We start from the raw sequence: 19,356 nt of genomic DNA, 5'->3' as shown, positions 1-19,356 counted from the left end.
TTATCAATAAAAATGATCCTATTATGCAAAAAGTTAGGGGTAAAATTCAACCAAAGAGGAAACTAGCTGATTTTGCAACAGTGTAAATCTCAAACAACAACAACAAAAAATTGCTTTCTAGAAATTTTAGGTTCTTCAAATGAATTACAAACGTGTTCTCATAAAACTCATATAAGTAATTTCCAAGAAGGAAAGCAGGCATTTAGAGAGGGCTCATCTGTTTTATTTCATCTAATATAAAGTTGTAAAATTCCTTTTTCTCTTCAAATCTGTGCTGCCAATGGAAAATTTGAAGAATTCCCAAGGATGAGAATTATGAGTCAAACACTGAACATCATTCTAAATTATAGAAACAACTACTGAAACAGGTTAGATTACTAGCTGTAATTAATACAATTGCTGTCTATAACTTCTGGCTTGTGTGATCCAAAGCCTCTTCACCACGCCTCCCCCAACCTCCACCCTAATAAAGGGCATGAAATTCTGGTTTAATTTTTCCAATCTTGTTATTTTAAATCACTGGTTCGTTTTTGCTCTATACTGTTAACTATTCAGGGGTTGGTTTGAATGACCTTTTGTAAGCCAGCTTGCTAGTTTACAGATATTCTCTCTACTGTAGAGTCTGATCACTGTGCCATAAACTCAATCATTTATTCAATAAAGTTTATATCGAGTAACAATGCACCAGGCACTTTTTTCAGCACTAGAGATACAGCAGTTTTGAAATACACAAGCCCTGCCCTTGACGGGGAGGGGCTAACATTCTGGGACAATAGCTGGATGAAATAACTCTCTTCTGTGTTAGATCATATGGGTTATAAAGAAAAATAAGGGAGAATCATTCGGGGTTGTAGAGAAGTGGCACATTTTAATTACATTCAACATTTGACACTTTAGAAGTGTCAGGGAAAATAAAGATTTAGTTTCTGGAGTCCTCTTAGCCTTCCACCAGAGACCTGTGCTGTCCAGTTCAGCAGCCACTGGTCACTGTGATATGGATGAGTAGCTACTTCTCATGGAGGTGTGCTGGCAGAGGAAAAGACCCACCGGATTTCAAAAACATCATAGGAAAAAAAGAATGTAAAATATTGTAATAACTGTGTATACTGAATATATTTTTTGTGTGGTAATATTTGGATATATTGGGTTAATAACCTATAATCTTAAAATTAATTTCACTGCTTTTTTAAATACCTCTTAAATACAACTACCAAAGAATTTTAAGTTACAAATACGGCTTTCATTGTATGTCTATGGGCAGCAATGTTCCATTTCATATGTCCATTTTAACCAGGTGCAAAATAGAGAGGAAGGAAGACGCAGGGAAAATATGAAGACAGCTTAATAGGTAGACAGTGGGTTCTAATCTTCCACTTACTGGCTATGTGACCAGAGACCAGCTCGTAGATAATTACCCCTCTGCTTCTGTTTTCTAAAAGGTAATAAAAATAATATTTAAAATAAAAGTAATATTTACTGTAAAGAGAGGTTGTAAAGGATAAATGGATCCATGTAAAGTGTTTAGAATAGTGCCTAGCATGTAACTGTTTCCTCTTATTAAATACTATTTTTGGAAAAAGTGATTGTACAAATAACCCTTGGCTTTTGTGATGCATGTGAGTGGTTTCTCAGAAAATGTCATGACTTTGGATCAGACAGCCCTGGAGGCAGGGAAGCCAGAGGAAGAGCATGGAGGGGGCTATGGTGACTGAGGAACAGGGGTGCAAATCTCAGGTCTGCTGAATTTTAATCGCAGCATGACCTCATGCAAGTTGCTGACTTTTTCTAAAGTCTCAGTTGCCTCATCTGTAAAATATTTATTTTGAAGAGCAGTTTAAGAAACTATTGAAGCAGTACAAATGAAAAACCCCTGGGGCAACAGGCAGGTCAATAGACGACAAAATGATGATAAACCCTGGATGAATTTTATTCTTTGCGTTGTACAAACTAACTAAGGATAATGATTATAATACTCAAGAGAGTATTATTTCAAAGTTTTATCAAGCTTTTAAGCTCCTCCACATGCAACTGATACTCTCATTTTTACTCACTGTTAAAAGTACCTCCAAGAACATTTACTAAGCAACCCTGTTAACTTGCAACCCAATGCAACTAGAAGAATATAACTACATTTCTTAAAAACCTCTCTTCTGTTACTTCAGAACAGTTTTTCATGGAGGGTATCTTTCTCTTCCATTCACTTAAACTACTGAGACTATACCGATTTTTTTTCTCTTTTCTATGCAAGCATTTAATTTTTAAAAAGTCTTTTTCCCAGAGTCTGCAGCCTAGACAGCTGAGAAATGGCAGGGATGTTAAACATAAGTGAAGGGAAGACCGACTTTTATCTGGTGGAAGTTGAGTGCGCAGGGGACAGCAAGTTTCACAAGTAGGGCAACTACCTCTGCTCCATTCTTACCAAGGCGAACTGTGACCCCGTCTCATTTCACGGGGGCCGAAGCGTAGCCACTGTAGGTTGGGGATCAAGACACCTGACTCTGGTCCCAGCTGGCTGACTTGTTTACTCTGTGGCAAACGGGAAAACCACTGACAACCCTGGACTTCTTGTCTGCAAACTACGTAAAAACTATTTTCAACAGAAATGTGGGGGATAAAATGCTCTCAAAGGTTTTGAAAAAGTTTGTTAAAGAGCATGGGACTGTGGTTCTGACAATGGGCTGTCATGAGAAGGGAGGAGAGTCTCATATTCTTTTCCGAATTCATTTTTTTCTAAAGTGCACTTCAGCAATCATTGTAGGTGTGTTCTTTCCCCTTTTCTTCACTCTGAGTGTTTTGTTCCTGACACTTTCTGAGGTCAAATACTGGAAGAGAATTGAAGGTAGGCAAAAACAAAAATGAAATAGTGTCCTGAATGGAAAACTTCAGTTAAAAACAACCCAAGTAAACTTGTCTATAAGTCCGCGTGCAAAATTTGACTAAGATGAGAAAACTAGCATTAGAAAGGTCCATCACTTGTCTCAAGCACCTCTGTTTTCAGGTGGAACTAACTAATGGCCCTTCTGTCTCTCTCCAAGTAGTGAGTATCTACTTTGTGTCATGGGCTGGGTGTAGGAGACAAAACAGTGAACAATTGCAGTAGAGACCTTGCCTGCAAGAATCTGAAGCAGAGATGGATGGGATGAACTCACAATGGCCCCTGTAATTAAATTAATTACAATGGCAAAAAGTGGTATGCACACACACAAAAGTAACAAAACCTTTAAAAAACCTTAGAGACCTGGAGAAGAACTCTTTCCCAGCAATTTCTTGAGGATGGAGTTTTATAACCTCTGCTATGATGAACAACTTGCAAAGGTAAGAGCAGCTTACTTTTTATTTAACAGCATTATATGTTTTTAATCTCAGGTTATCTTCCGGGAATGATGAAAGGAAGATGGTCCTTTTTTCTAGCTGTAAGAGTCCTTCAAATATTGGCGACAGCTCCAAATAAGATTAGTGTACATGCTTAAAACCTGATGCATAACATTAATACAGCCTAACATGTATTGCTTTGAACTCATATCAAAAAATAGTACTGAACTTCTGCAGAGATAAATGACCTGTATTTTCCCTACAAAGCATTAGCAATAGCTCCAACAAAAGTCAAAATCTTTTCCGTATCTTATTCAAAGTGATCAAACAAGACCCCTGAAAGGGAAAGAGCTATTCGTCCATATCAAAACATAACACCCCCACGTTAGAAATAACGGCACACGCATGCACAAACATTTATTACCTGTTTCCTTTTCTGCTGGGCCTAAAACATAAGAGAAGAAAATTAAGGAGAAAAGCAAAGTCTGTCCATGTCACTCACTTGCATAACGTAAAAGCAAAGAAATCAGCCCACTTCCAATTTCTAACTTAAAGTTGAGTTTGTTCTTGGTCTCACCCTAAGTATGAAGCAAAACTCTATTTTTGAAGATACAAAAAAAAAGAGGGGAAAGGGAGAAAATGAAAAGCATAAAAGTTTTCCTTATCTAATAAGCATGCATTTTTTTTTTTGAAAAGAGACTGCTCAGCAGTCCTACCTGACAAGATTTCTAAGATCCCCTTTCTAGAATGTTCTGAGAGGGATGACTCCAGAAAGGAACAGGTGGGAGAATTCCCTGCTCCCACCCCACTGGACCCTATTTTAGGCTGTTCTCTAACACAGACTTGTTTTTGTGTGTGATTCAGAATAACCATTTCTTTCTGATCACATTGTTGATGTGTTTATTTAGCTGATTAATGAAAGAAGCCCACGGTTCTGCATAAATAAAAGAAAGTTTTTCATTTGTCCATATTAAAACAGACTCTACAACTAGAAAATAAATACAGAAATAAAATTAAAAATACATGGCATATTTTTTCAATATTGTTGGATAAGGTAATGGTCAAAAATATTAACTAAAATAGTTAAGACCAATGTTGGATAAGATAATGGTCAAAAATATTAACTAAAATAGTAAAAACCAAAAGGATTCTCAAAGTTTTTTTGTACAAGGTTCATAATATTTGGATAAAACAATATTGTGTTTGCTTAGGTTATCCACAAGTTTTTTCTCTTTGCCAAACTTGAAAGTTTTAGTATCTCTATTTATATATATTTTCTTTCAATCCATGTTCACAAAGCCCAAAATATTCCCAAAACATGAAAATTGTTTGGATGAGTATTGAAAATGTGAAAACCAATCTGTTTCTACTTTCCCCAAATGATCTAATATTCATCGCTTTTGCTTTAACACAACATGATATCATAATTAATGATGTTAAACTGGTAACTAAGGAGGTCTCATGTTGTTACTCTCGTGATATAATATTGGTTGCTATAGTGATGGGATGGCTTTTTTGTTAATCACTCAGGAGGTTGGTTATCACGTGCTCGTTAGAAAGCCTGATCAGGTTTGGAGAGAAAAAAGGATATAACATAGCCAATTATAATCATCTATTTCACCGTCCCAATTTTGATGAATCTATCATAATATCAACTAATAAACCTATAATTCATTAAGTACACTTTTATATTAGAAGTCATTAAAATTTTTTCTAATGGACAATTATTTTTTATTTTTAGAGATAACTATTTAACACCATAAACTTTTTCTTCCCTAAGTTAAAGCTACATGTATTACACAAGCTAGTTTTATGATAATTAGAGAATCTGAGGTCATTTCTATTGCTTTTAATTATATCAGTCAAAGGACGGTTAGATAAGAGCTGATTGTGTGACTTCTCCACAAATTTCAATCTATGTATTTCTAAGCATCTTAAACCTTAATGAAGAAAATGAATAATTATCCTTAATGAATAAAACCTGAAGAAAGAGAAAAAATGCACAATCCTCTCAAGAGATCTAATCTTTCAAATGCATCAGTATATTGTAAGCAATTAAAAGTTGCAAGAACATTCTATCAGTTTGTTTCAGCCCTCACCATAATCAACAAGTCTCCTCTTTTCTCTGAGATGCTGCAGAAGCGAAAATGAAATTATGTAACACTACACTGTTACAGACCAAGAATGAATACACTGCCCATCCTTTAAATGTTAGACATACTCACTGTAATGTCAAAAAATACAACCCATGAAAACACGTTTTGGTTTCTTCAAAACTCAAAATAAGAACAAAGGACAACTTAAGCACGAATCCCGGGTCTTTCATTCAAGCAGAGTCCCAGGAGGCATATTAAAGCAATGAATAGGAAAAAGCTCTTCAGTTCACCAGCTGAGATTTTAATGAGACATTTCCCTTTGCCATGGCACAGGTTTGTTCAGGGAAGGAAAGGACTTCTCACAGAAAATGCAGTTAATAGGCATTGTTGGCTCTCACGGCCACTTCAGCAATTGCTCACTGCACTGACCTTCTATTTTGGCGTATTCTGTGAGTCTCGTGTAATTGATCAAGGCAGCTTTCTCAAGACATTTTCTGACCACTTTTTTCACCTCTTCTGCTGGTATGGGAGTGGCAATATCTTTCATTAAAACCTAGAGAGAAAAAGAGAAAGACAGAGACTGTATAGAATATGAAAAGCAAGTACACAAATTGTCCTAAATGTTATTAGTAGGAAGGGGTCCTAGGTAACCTCCGGGGAGGCAATGAGTAGGCACTTCACAACTGCGCAGTAACCTCTGAGTCTTGGCTCCTCCTGTCTAAGCCTCATGTAAGGACATCAAAAACTCCCATAGGCCAAGCAACCATTCAGTGTGACTGTCACTCTTCCTCCAGGGAAACACAAAGCCACTAGAGCAGCTGTTTCAAATGAGGGTTACGGTCCTTGGGACGAAACTTTTGTCCTTGTGCAAAGTTTACCTTGTACATCCTTGATTTAAAATCCTTAAATATTTGGAGCAATATACATGAAAACACAAATTCCATTAAAATAAGCATTATTTACAGACTCTACAAAAATCAAGATCTCTACTCTTACTAATTTTACTTTATTTTGATCTGCTGGAGGCTGGGGGAGGGGAAGGGGGGACTTCTTTGTCTTAGTGAAATGAAAGGACTATTAAATGTCAAAACAAAAGGAAGCTTTCTGAAATTAAAAAAAAAAAACAATAAAAAACTGATTACTTTCCTAAATTATTATTATGGGTTCCTAAATTACACTTTTAGATTTTCCATTTACAAGTATTACTGTTGGCAAATGGAAAATGCAATTATATACAGAATTCAAAATATAACTCAGTTAAGTACTTTTATAATGACTCCTTGACAGTTTTCCTTAAAACTTTCCTAGTGATAAAAAAACTGCTTACAGTAAGTTTTAATTATACAATTAGTCAAACTCTATCTTCCCTATAAGTAATGTGATTTTTCTTGCTTTGCTTCCATTCAAATTCTACAAGATACAGGTATAGCAAAATCTTAACATAAAGAAGACAATACTTTTGTAAATGTTCTTATTACTCTATCAGTTTTTCACTTTGAAAAAAATATTAAAAGAACATGAAGACATCCATTTCATGCTTCATTATATCATTCTATTTTGACCAGCCTCGGCACTAAGGATTTTCTAATCTCAAATTCATTCAATTATTCTAGCACTGGTGACCCTTGACAACACGTTTTCATCTTGTCAGGCAAGGTTTCCTTCTTAAAACAGCAAATTTTATCACTTAAAACTTCCCTTTCCTATCAAATTAAAATTTCTTCATATTCTCATATTAAAAATCTTTAACACACTGACATATATTCGGCACTTTAACTAGAACTGCACATTAGACTCTTCATTACCACACAGAAAAAAATCCTTCTGCCTACAGTTAAAGCATTAACAGGCACTATTCTTTTTAATGTGATTACTACTAAAATTTAAGATTAGACTTTACTATTAGACTTTCCCCATGGTGCCAAGCTTTCAAATAACAGTAACAGCTTTAAAATGTTAAAATCAGGCAGTATTTCATAGTATCTAGAAGCTGGACACTGTCTGAGGTGTGTGTGGGGAAACTGAATCTCCTTTCCTGGAGAAGTACAGAGAAAGGACTGGCAAGTGCAAAAGGGAGGCATAGCATATGTTTCATGCTTCCTCCCCATGTTTATTCAAGGCATTGTAAGTATCAACAATTCACACACATATTTTATTTTTCTAAGATGTCAGTAAGTACAGACATGAAAATGAAGAAATAGCCCTTACCATTTCCTCAATTCAGTAAGAGACATGATCAGTTACTATAATTGAAATAAAGGTCACTGTTCATTCTGCCACCTGTCAGTGTAGGGCATGAGGGCATCTCTGCTATTACTAACTCTTCCCTGCTGGGGGAAGGACAGTAGCTCTGCCATGGAAACCAGCACATAGCCAGGCTGCGCTGGGTACCCAGGATGGGATGCCGTTCTAAAAACCAAAGCTGCCTTTAAAGACTTTTGTCTCATCAACAATACCTTAATGCATAGGATGAAATGAAAACTATGAAAAGTCTGAGTTACATGCAACTTTTAATATTATAAACATTCTAGTAAAATAATTATGACAATAATATTCACAGTGATCAAGGATAAGACAGAGATAGATAGATAGAAACACTGATCTGTATTCCAAAGATCTCACTTCAGTCATCAGTTCTAGCTCTCCTCTCCTAAACCCTTAAATCACTGAACACTGTCTCCCCTTTTTGCTTTTTCAGAGAGGTGCGAATAAATAATGCATTACCTGGAATTCCTTGAGCAGAAAAATCAGTAAGAACAAGTGCTCTGAAGTCAACAAATCAAGACTAGAATAATCAAATCATGAGACAGAGATGATCGCTAGATATACTTTTTAATATGGATAAGGAATAAAACTTGTCCACATTACTCAACTGCTAGTTTCCAACTAGCATGTGAATAGTTTTATAGATAGATGAAATGATATTTCCCTTTCTCACCTAATCTACCACAAAAAAAGCAGTGGAGAATATACTTCCATTAATAAATGATTTTTAACATGGACATAAAGCCTTATTTGCTGTTTACTTTTCATATATAATTTCATGACTTCTATGATCATCAATTTCTGTCATTTGTGAATTCACTCAAAGTAACACATAAACTGAATTGAAATAAATTTTGAGACAAATTGAGAATGAAAGAAATGATATGTGTGTGAATATTAAATGCTGAGAACTCTTACAGATATGAGGAATATGACAGGTAGGAGTACAAATAAGGGGGGATAATATAAGACAACTGTGAAGTCTGAGAAACAGATGATTATATTAAGCTGAAATAAAAAATGACTATATTTCCTGAGGGGGGGGGGAAGAGGTGGGAAAAATGGATATTACCAAAAGGATGCTATAAACTCAGGATGGCAGTGGTGTAGGCTTCAGAAAGGTTTTGGAGAAGAAAAGGAGGATATAGAAGAATTTGAATGTAGTAAGAAAAAGTGATAAACTGATAAAACGCAACAAACGTAGAAGATATCACACTCCTAAGGAATGGGGCCCGTGGCCTAGTTCAGTAACTATACAGCCTTTGAGAAGGCAAATAGTACTTACAGAGTCATGTTCAAACATACCCTTTCAAGCAATGAAAGTGTAGCTTTCAGCGCACCCTCAGGTCGTCCAAAGGGAAAACAGTATCTTTTAAAAAAGGAGGAACAAAAGAGTCAAACATGTAATATCCAAAAATGCTTAATAATGCCCTTTTCGATTACTTGGCATTATTGGACAACAGTAAAACACGGTTAAAAGGGCACTGACCCATGCAGGAAATTTTTAACTGCTGAAATTTATATAGTCCCATGATTTAAATGTCTTAAAACGGTAAAGGTATAAACTGTGATGAAAAAGATTCTCAAGTTTCGTGATACAGGTACATTGAAAAATATGGTAATCAAAGCGGAATCCCTAAGGTCCTATAAAGGAAACTTAAAATGCATTTCCTTCTAATTTCTTGTTTAAGTTCTGTTATTCAAACTCTGTGATAAAATAAAATGATTTCCCCCACTTCCTCGTGTATTTATGTGTGATTTTAAGATGGAAACCCACACCACATATCTAACTTCTGTGGGAAGCAAGGTCCCAGCTCCCCACCTTTCCTCGTATTTACCAGTCTTCGCTGGTGTCACTGCATCGTCCCCCCACCCCACCCCTCCCGCCTTCTGCAGCTCTTTTGCCAGAAGTCATTTATCCAAAGTATTTCTAGTCCCATGTAATCCTCATACACATGGATAACTGGAGGGCAGGCCACGTGGATATTCTGAAATGAGGGTCGGAGCTGGGAGGGTGCGTGGGCTCCTCATAAGTCAGCTGCCACATGGTAGGGGCAGGTTTACTGCTTTTTACAAGGGGTCCCTCTTAGGGTCAATTTCCACTTAGAGAGCACAGAATGTCAGCCATTTCATCCTGCAGGAGCGCCTCCTTCCTTGATCTCTTCCACTCATCCACCCACCCCGCGCCCCTCCCCACTGCCCCGCCTCAAGATCAAGTGCTTGAGGCAGCTGGGCTATTGTGGCACCATTTTGCTCTGACTTAGACACCTTCAAACTAATAACTTGGAAAGTTTACCCATTTCCATGTCTTTTGCCATTCATTACCCAAGGGCTCAGTAGACATATTTTCTAAGGCATAAGTATCATGGGAATGATTTTTCACACTGTAATTTGAAGAGGTTTCCCTCCAAAGCACACATAGTTTAAACTCAAGTTCTTTTACTGGATCCAAATTTTACACGGAAAGACTGATTCCTCACAAAGCAGGAGTTGAATTTATATTCAGATTAGGTTTTAGTTTTGTGAAACTTTCATTGGTGTCAGATAAGTGCAAATGAGTGTCATATAAATCTAGCCACTCACATTTCTCTTTAGAATACTGTGCATCATTTTGTTTACTGTTAAAATTTTCCTTCATTTAACCTTGCTTCTCTGCATCCTCTTAACACTTTGCCCCACCCATACATAAAAAATATCACCAATTTATCTTGACAGAGTTCCCTGCCCCCCACTCCCACCCCACTGGTGCTTTTCTTTTGAGTATTAGCAAAGTAGCTTTAGTCATTTTGTATACCATAAACCTTAATCCATGTTTAAATAAAACACAAATTGGGTTCTTGTAGTCCCCTCCTCCTGCTTAAAATCTTTTCAGTATATTTGCATAATCCACCCATTGTCTTTCCTATTGTTTATTTCCATTAACCTGTGGGTGACACATTTTATGAATGGAATGTTACTGATCCGAAGATTACATTTAGCATTTCAGGGCTCTGAGGTCCCACTGGGTATGTTCTGAATTAGCATTAGCTGCCCATGATGTGTAAATAATTTAACACATTTACAGAGTACAAGTAATCCTGAATCAATAAAATACAGAAAATAACCATACAGAAGCTTAATTAATCCTCACAAAACAAGTTTGAAAAGAAGGGAATCATTTTGTTCTGCTTTTCAGGATAAATATTTTGGGTTTTTACCACTTTGATAGCTCTCTAATAGCTAAGCAAAGTGAAAAACACTCAATTATCAAAAAAAATTCAACCAAGTTTAATACTTAATCTGAATAAATTAAAGTCACCCTGATTTTCACTTTAGTCAATTAATTACACAGATAAATGAGCCTGCATAGATCTGCCCAATGATTAAACTATTTCTTTTCTTTGAATTTTAAATTAAAAATTTAAATACAGTATCTATTTTTATAAAAGTTACATATGCACATAGCCTAAAAGGAAACTTCTTCTAAGGGGATTTTTATGAAAAACCTGTTTTTGTCAGTTCCATCCCACTTTTCAAGTAATTTCTCTAGGAAAACATGTTCTAAACTTTTAGCTGATTCTTTTGGTATTTAAATGTCATATCCCTGACCTACATGAAAACATTTCAAATTTTTAATTTTCCACTTTTAGATATTATCCTATTAACTTTCCACAATGAGAGAGAAGTACTTAACTTAAAAAAATAGATTTAGAGGTATAAGTGATACAGAATGAACTACACATATTTATAAAGTATTCAATTTGATAAATTTTGACAACATGTATGCATGGTATATATGTGTGAACCCATCACGACAACAAATGCAATATTCATATTCATGACCCCCAACGTTTCCTTCCAACACCTGGGGCCCAGGCAACTGCTCATTTACTGTCATTTAGTTTATATTTTCTGTAATTCCACGTTAAGAGAAATCATACAGTATGAACTTTTTTAGGTCTGATTTCTCTCAGTTGTTTTGATATCCTTTCATGCTATTGCAATGCATCAACATTTCATTCCTTTTCATTTCTCAGAAGTAATCTAATACTTCTTTTAATCCATTCTTTGTTGATGGTCACCTGACTTGTTTCCATATTTGGCTATTATGAAAATGCTGGTATAAATATTCATATCAAAGTCTTTCTGTGGGTATATGCCATCACTTCTCTTGGGGAAGTACCTAAAAGTGGAATAGCTGGGTCATACCTTAGGTGTTTCATTTTTTAAAAATCATAAACTATCTTACAAAGTGAGTTGTATCATTTTATATTTCTGTCAATCAGTGTGGCTTTAGGTTATAGTTCCCTAAAGAGTAATGATGTTGAGCATATTTTTATGCCTTTTCACCATCATACATCTTCAATGAAGTATCTGTCAAAACAACCTTCTATTGGGTTGTTGTATTTCTTATTGTTTTAAGAGTTATTTATGGGGAGTTCCCTGGTGACCGAGGAGTCTAGGCCTTTACTGCTGTGGCCTAGGTTCAATCCCTGGTCAGAGAAATGAAATTCTGCAAGTCATGTGGTGCAGCTTAAAAAAAAAAAAGTGTTACATATTATTGGTAGAAGTCTTTTGAGGAATATGTATTGTATAAATATTTTCTCCCATTCTGAGATTCCCTTACAGCGTCTTTGGAAGATCAAAAGTTCTTAATGTTGATAAAATTCAAGATAACATCTTTCCATTTATGAATCATTATTTCGGTCTTTCATTTAAGCATCTGTGCTTGGTCCAGTGACACAGATTTTGTTTTCTATGTCTATCCATCTTGAATTAAATTTTGGACCAAGTGTGAGCTATAGATCCAGGTTATTATTTTACATTGGGATATCCAATAGTCAGTTTCATGTGTTGAATAAAGTATACTTTGCAAATTATTTATACATTTGTTGAAAATCAACTGACCATATGTATGTGAGTCTATTACTGGACTCTACACCACATTAATTATTGATTTTTGAGTACACAGTCTTGCCTTGCTTTTGAACAAAGGTGGAAAACATTCTCCTTTTCTACCATTAAGTATGATGTTAGTTGTAGGTTTCCCATGATGCCTTTAACAGCTTAAACATATGGCATGCGGTAACAATAATTATTTTAATACTGTTGTTCACTAATTCTATCTTCAGTGTCATTTTCACTTTTGCTTGTATTTATTCTCTTAATTGGTTGTATTTTACTATTTCTTTGTATGCTGAGAATGTTAGACTGGATGTTAGACGCTGTTGCTTTACCATATTGGTGGCTGAAAACTTTTGTATTCCTTTAAATATTCTTGAATTTTGTTCTGGAAGGCAGTTAAATTACTTGAAAATAGTTTTATTATATGAATCTTGGTTTTAAACCTCCTTAGGAAAGACCATGACAGTGTTTATTCCAGGGCTAATTTTTTTTCCACTACTGAGGCAAAATCGTCTGTATTCTACCTGATGCTCATGATTTAGGCTTCTATTTTAGATACTAAAAACTGAAACTAGCCCTAGCTCTGTGTAAAGAAATCCCTTATAATCCTTTCCATAATTCTTTGTCCAACTTCGAACAGTTTCTTCACAGTGATGCACAGATCACTACTTAGCTGAAGACTCCAGGGGGGCCCTCAGCAAATAGTTGCAAGTCTGTCTACTCTCTTCCTTTAGAGCTTTGAGTTGAAAACTCTGGCTGCCTTACACTTCCTGGACTCTCAGCTCTGTCTTCTCAAGTCAGGGTGTCACTGGGATCTGCCCAGATTCCTCCTTCCTGGATCATAATCTAGAAACACTGACTTGGTAGTGAAAGTCTCTCGGTCGTGTTCTACTCTTTGTGACCCCATGGACTATACAGTCCATGGAATTCTCCAGGCCAGAATACTAGAGTGGGTTCAGTTCAGTTCAGTTGCTCAGTGGTGTCCGACTTTTTGCAACCCCATGAACTGCAGCACTCCAGGCCTCCCTGTCCATCACCAACTCCTGGAGTCCACCCAAACCCATGTCCATTGAGTCAGTGATGCCATCCAACCACTTCATCCTCTGTCGTCCCCTTCTCCTCCTGCCCTCAATCTTTCCCAGCGTCAAGGTCTTTTCCAATGAGTCAGCTCTTCTTATCAGGTGGCCAAACTTTTGGACTTTCAGCTTCAACATCGGTCCTTCCAATGAACACCCAGGACTGATCTCCTTTAGGATAGATTGGTTGGATCTCCTCATAGTCCAAGGGACTCTCAAGAGTCTTCTCCAACACCACAGTTCAAAAGCATCAATTCTTCTGCACTCAGCTTTCTTTATAGTGCAACTCTCACATCCATACATGACCACTAAGGTAGGTAGCCTCTCCCTTTTCCAGGGGATCTTTTCAACCCAGGGATCAAACCCAGGGATCAATCCCACATTGCAGGTGGATTCTTTACCAGCTGAGCCACCAGGGATGCCCAGGTGAAAGTGAAAGTCGTTCAGTCATGTCTGACTCTTTTTGACCCAGGCCAGAATACTGGAGTGGGTAGCCTTCCCCTTCTCCAGGGGATCTTCCCAACGCAGGGATTGAACCCAGGTCTCCCGCATTGCAGGTGGATTCTTCACCAGCTGAGTCACAAGGGAAGTCCATGTAGCTAGGGCAATTAAGGGGCCTCTTCATTGTCTCCCATCTCTTAGGAATCATTGTTATTCATTGTCTTCTATTTACTAGCTTGAAAAGCATTTTTCCCCCACATATTTTGTCTTTAAAAAAGTTTCAGGTGGAAGGTAAATATCATCCCATTATTCCATCTTGGATGTAAAGTTGCTTTTTTTAAAGACTACTTTGTACCATCCTAAACATAATTTCGGTTCCTCCTACCTTTCTGGTGCAGTTACATCATTTCTGTGGGTTAGATCTAAATTCACTATCTATGTTAATTACATAAATGTCCTAGATAACTGAGATGTATTTAATATGATTACTTTCTATGTGCCACTATTTTGTTTATAATTAATACTTTGCTAAATTTGTCTCTTTTAATTTTGTTTTTATATACTTAGTCTAATACAACTTCTCTCGTCATGTTAAAATATCTCCATGGTCTGTCACTTTGACCTACTTTAAGAATCTTCTGACCTGCTCTGGTCAGAACTATTTTCTTTCTAGGCCCAACTCCACTTTGGGAGCCTCTACTAGCTACCACTATGAAGATTCCTTCCTCTCTCACATTGATTTCGTGTTGCAGACATCTTAATTCTCCCTCTTTGTCTTCTCCTTTATCTTGGTAAATTTAATTCTCCAGAAAGGGAATATGGGAAGCACATGTTTTCAAAGTATCATTATTTTATGATATCCTGAAAATATCATTATCCTACCACTACCCTTAATGGCTTCCCTGGTGGCTCAGACAGTAAAACTTCTGCCTACAATGCGGGAGATCCGGGTTTGATCCCTGGGTGGGGAAGATCCCCTGGAGAAGGAAATGGCAACCCACTCCAGTGTTCTTGCCTGGAAAATCCCATGGACGAAGGAGCCTGGTAGGCTACAGTCCATGGGGTGGCAAAGAGTTGAACATGACTGAGCAACTTCACTTTCTTTTTTTCTTTCTACCCTTAATGGAGACATTTACTAGTATAGAATTTTAGGCTGGAAATAATTTTTTTCTCAAAATTGTGAAGTCACTGATGAATTGCTTTCTGAATATCAGTACTGCTCCTCCCATCAAAATGAAAGATAAAGAAAAGGATCATTTAAAAAAATCTGTTCACTGCTTGGCACATGGTAGGCTTTAATAAGTTACTGTATGTGTCAATGTAATTTTTTAAGTTATCATATAAGATGTTAATTTTAGGTGAACCTGGGAGATGCATATACAGGAACTTTCTGTGCTCTCTTTGCAATATTTCTATAAATATAATTTCAAAATAAAATATGAAATAAATGTACAAAACAAACAAAAAACTGTTGTAGAAGAAATCAGTGTTGAGGAGTAATTTTGATTCTTGATTTTTTTGTGCTTTGGGATCCCCACTTTTATGTCCAAGATTGTGAAAATTCCTAAGAACATACTCTAATGAGTGTCTATTTTAATTCATTGTGCTTGGTACTCAATGAACTCTTTTAACCTGAAAACTTATGCCTCTTAATTCTGGAAAATTGTTTTGAATAACTTTACTGATAATTTCCTACCTTCAGCCTTAACTGTTTCTGGAATTCCTATTATTTATGATGATGAAATCATGGGAGAAATATTAATAACCTCAGATATGCAGATGATACCACCGTTATGGCAGAAAGTGAAGAACTAAAGAGCCTCTTGATGAAAGTGAAAGAGGAGAGTGAAAAATTTGGCTTAAAGCTCAACATTCAGAAAACGAAGATCATGGCATCCGGTCCCATCACTTCATGGCAAATAGATGGGGAAACAGTGGCTGACTTTATTTTTCTGGGCTCCAAAATCACTGCAGATGGTGACTGCAGCCATGAAATTAAAAGACACTCCTTGGAAGAAAAGTTATGACCAAACTACACAGCATATTAAAAAACAGAGACATTACTTTGTCAACAAAGATCTGCTTAGTCAGGCTATGGTTTTTCCAGTGGTCATGTATGGATGTGAGAGTTGCACTAAAAAGAAAGCGGAGTACCGAAGAACTGATGCTTTTGAACTGTGGTGTTGGAGAAGACTCTTGAGAATCCCTTGGACTGCAAGGAGATCCAACCAGTCCATCCTAAAGGAGATCAGTCCTGGGTGTTCATTGGAAGGACCGATGTTGAAGCTGAAACTCCAAAAGTTTAGCCACCTGATAAGAAGAGCTGACTCATTGGAAAAGACCTTGACGCTGGAAAAGACTGAGGGCAGGAGGAGAAGGGGACCACAGAGGATGAGATGGTTGGATGGCATCACTGACTCAATGGACATGGGTTTGGGTGGACTCCAGGAGTTGGTGATGGACAGGGAGGCCTGGAGTGCTGCAGTTCATGGGGTTGCAAAGAGTCGGACACCACTGAGCAACTGAACTGAATGATAATGAAATGCTTAAGCAGATGCTTCATTTTTCCTGTCTTTGTAGAGCTGTCCCTCAGTATCTGTGGGGGATTGATTCCAGGACCCCCATGGATGTTAAAATCCACAGATACTCAATTCCTTTATATAAAATGGTGCAGTACAATCAGCCCTGTATACATGCAGATTCAGCTAATCCAAATCGATCCAGCCAGGGATGTGAAACCTGAGGACAGGAAGGGCCAACTCTTTTCCTATTTTCCTATCCTTCTCACTCTCCTGCTTTTTGGAAGGTTTCATTAACTTAATTTCTCAACAGCGTGTATGTATTGTTTGTGCCATCTGCATCAATTTCTAACAGCTCTTATTTTTCCCTAAGATTTTTTTTAAATCTTGTTTTTGTTTCATAAACACTCTATCTTCTCAAATCTCTCCAAATGTATTAATAATAGATTCCCACCACCTCTTCCACCATTTTTTCCCCCATATAGTCTGTTTTTTTCCCAAGTTGCTGTTTTGTATTACTTGTTTGGGCTTTGAGTCCTACAGTAAATGCTTTCCTCAAATATCTGAAGCCTTACCTTGGCTGTCTGATCATTTTCAAAACTGCATTATTAAATAACTGAACAGAAGCTATACACACCTAGGTGGGTAAGTGTAGACTATGGTCTTTGCTGACAGGGACTAGAGCTGAGCTGTTTTGTGGGAGTCTTTATTTTTCACAGCTTTAGGTCTTTTCTCTCGGGCTAGTCAGAGTCCCAGGGGAAGACACTTAGAATATGTATGGAAGGTGTAAGCCTGTTTGCCTGCCTGCCAGCATTTTGGGTGCCAAGTGCGTGAGGTTGAAGGAGAAGGCTGTGATTCTCAAATTTCAGAATAAACATTTATTTAATCCCCACGTTTCTATATAATCCCGAACTCCAACTGCGCCTATTCCTCCCCTCCTCCACCTCACCCCAGGTACCCTCTAATTTTACCCTCTCTAGGGAAAAAACCTGCAGTGCTCTGCTAGGGAAGGGGAGGGGCAGCAGCCTAGCTGATGAGTTAGAAAAGAGATCTGGGGATCTAAGTGTCTTAAGCAGATTTACAGCAAATCGTCCTACTCTTAATTTCCAGGAGGGTTTACAACTGGCAGTTCCAAATGTTTTGGCGATTGTATGACATAAATTAGATTGCGTCTTTCTTTTTCCTTACTTGCAGTTTATGATCCAGTTTTTCCTGGGTGGCTAAATTAGATACTACCCATTCATCTGACTTCCACATTTTAAACTTTTTTCCATTTTTTCCTCTTTTACTCTTGTCTTTGTAGGTTTCTATCTTCTGAAAAATACTGTTCTGTTATTTTGGTTAGGTTCTGTTAGGAAGCTGAGCCAGACATGCATTTAACCTGCTGTCTTTAACCAGAAGTCCTGCATTTATGTTTAATTTAATTTGCCTTACTTTATCTGTGTCTTTGAAATTCATTTCTGAAACACAGTTGGGCCTGAATAAATTTTTTATGCAAGAGTTATTAATAGTACTCTGGTTACTTCTTTAGTGTGAGCTGATAAGTAATTTATGTTCTCTCTAAATTTTAATGTATTGATAAATGGCTAAGGAAGATCATTTGATAGAATCCTTAGGAAAATCTTCATGGATAATTTAAGTATGCTTCCAAATTTGTCTATATGGAAACCTAAAATTTCCTCTGTTTTATTTTAACCTCATTTCTTCTCATCCAGTTTTCTATGGACTCAGGAAAAACAAAACATAAAATTTATACAAACTCTACATATATCAAAAGGGAATATAAAAGTCAGCCCAAAGTATCTAGAGCAGTTTGGTTTAGCTCTTATCTTTAGTACATCAAAGAAATAAAAATGAAAAAGAATTCAAGTACATTTTTACAGACTTTACACAGAAAAGTAGAGAAATAAAACTGTAAGAGAGAGGAAATGAATACAATAAATGATGTGGACAATAGTCATTCTGCTGGCTTAGATGGTAAAGAATCTGCCTGCAATGCAGGAGACTTGGGTTTGATCCCTGGGTCAGGAAGATCCCCTGGAGAAGGAAATGCAACCCACTCCAGTATTCTTGTCTTGAAAAAATCTCATTGACAGAGGAGGCTGGCAGGCTATAATCCATGGGGTTGCAAAGAGTCGGACACAACTGAGCAACTGACACTTTCACACTTCACAACTCCTTTTGTGGTGGTAGGCTCCTGGGGGGCTGGTTCTGACCAGGCTGACTCAATCATGGTGGTCCCATCACTTGTCAGTGAGTAAGCACCTAGTGGATGGGCTTCCTCTGGCCCCTGGGCTGGGTTAAGGACCAGGCCTATGACCTATCTGGGGCAAATGAGATATGAGAGGTGGTTTGCCAGGATCTTCTAAGGCAACTTTCCATCTTAAGAGAGAATCACAGAAAGAGAGAGCCTCTACTAGCTTCCTTTTAAACCTCCATGTATAAATGTGAGGTCAGGAATTCCTGGTCTTGCTACCCATCTAGGGCTAAAGCTACCCCATGAAAAAAGACAGCCATGTGAGAAACACAGAGAAATGGAGCCCTGGCTACTAACTTCAGCCTGTATTGAAGTTCACCTTATCTGAGAGCTGTGTGTAAGTGAACATATGCATCTATTTGTTTAAACCAATATGAGGTGGGATCTGTTACTTGCACATGGTCTACAAGTAACCATGGAGACTTATACAGCTCCTGATACAGATATTCAACTGAATGGTGAGCTGTGTCTCAATAATGCCAACAACAGAACAACTACATACTTTC

At 37.2% G+C, this 19,356-nt stretch overlaps 1 protein-coding gene across 13 annotated transcripts in view; it reads right to left on the bottom strand.

Annotated features, from left to right (window-relative positions):
• The window catches only part of CADPS2 (calcium dependent secretion activator 2), a 585,913-nt gene that overhangs the window by 129,182 nt on the left and 437,375 nt on the right, over positions 1–19,356 (bottom strand). For 9 of the 13 annotated variants that reach the window (XM_070369312.1, XM_070369316.1, XM_070369317.1 and 6 more), the window contains 3 exons: positions 8,979–9,042; positions 5,838–5,961; positions 3,737–3,757 (listed from right to left, as the gene is read on the bottom strand). In XM_070369312.1, coding sequence (XP_070225413.1) covers positions 3,737–3,757; positions 5,838–5,961; positions 8,979–9,042 — 209 coding nt within the window. The remainder of the gene's footprint in view (positions 1–3,736; positions 3,758–5,837; positions 5,962–8,978; positions 9,043–19,356) is intronic. The other 4 variants (XM_070369311.1, XM_070369308.1, XM_070369315.1 and 1 more) reach the window with 1 other exon arrangement.

This window comes from Bos mutus, chromosome 4 (genome assembly GCF_027580195.1).
Source record: "Bos mutus isolate GX-2022 chromosome 4, NWIPB_WYAK_1.1, whole genome shotgun sequence".
Classification (NCBI taxonomy): domain Eukaryota; kingdom Metazoa; phylum Chordata; class Mammalia; order Artiodactyla; family Bovidae; genus Bos; species Bos mutus.
Note: the sequence above shows the minus strand (reverse complement) of the source record. Positions and strands in the feature narration are given on the sequence as shown.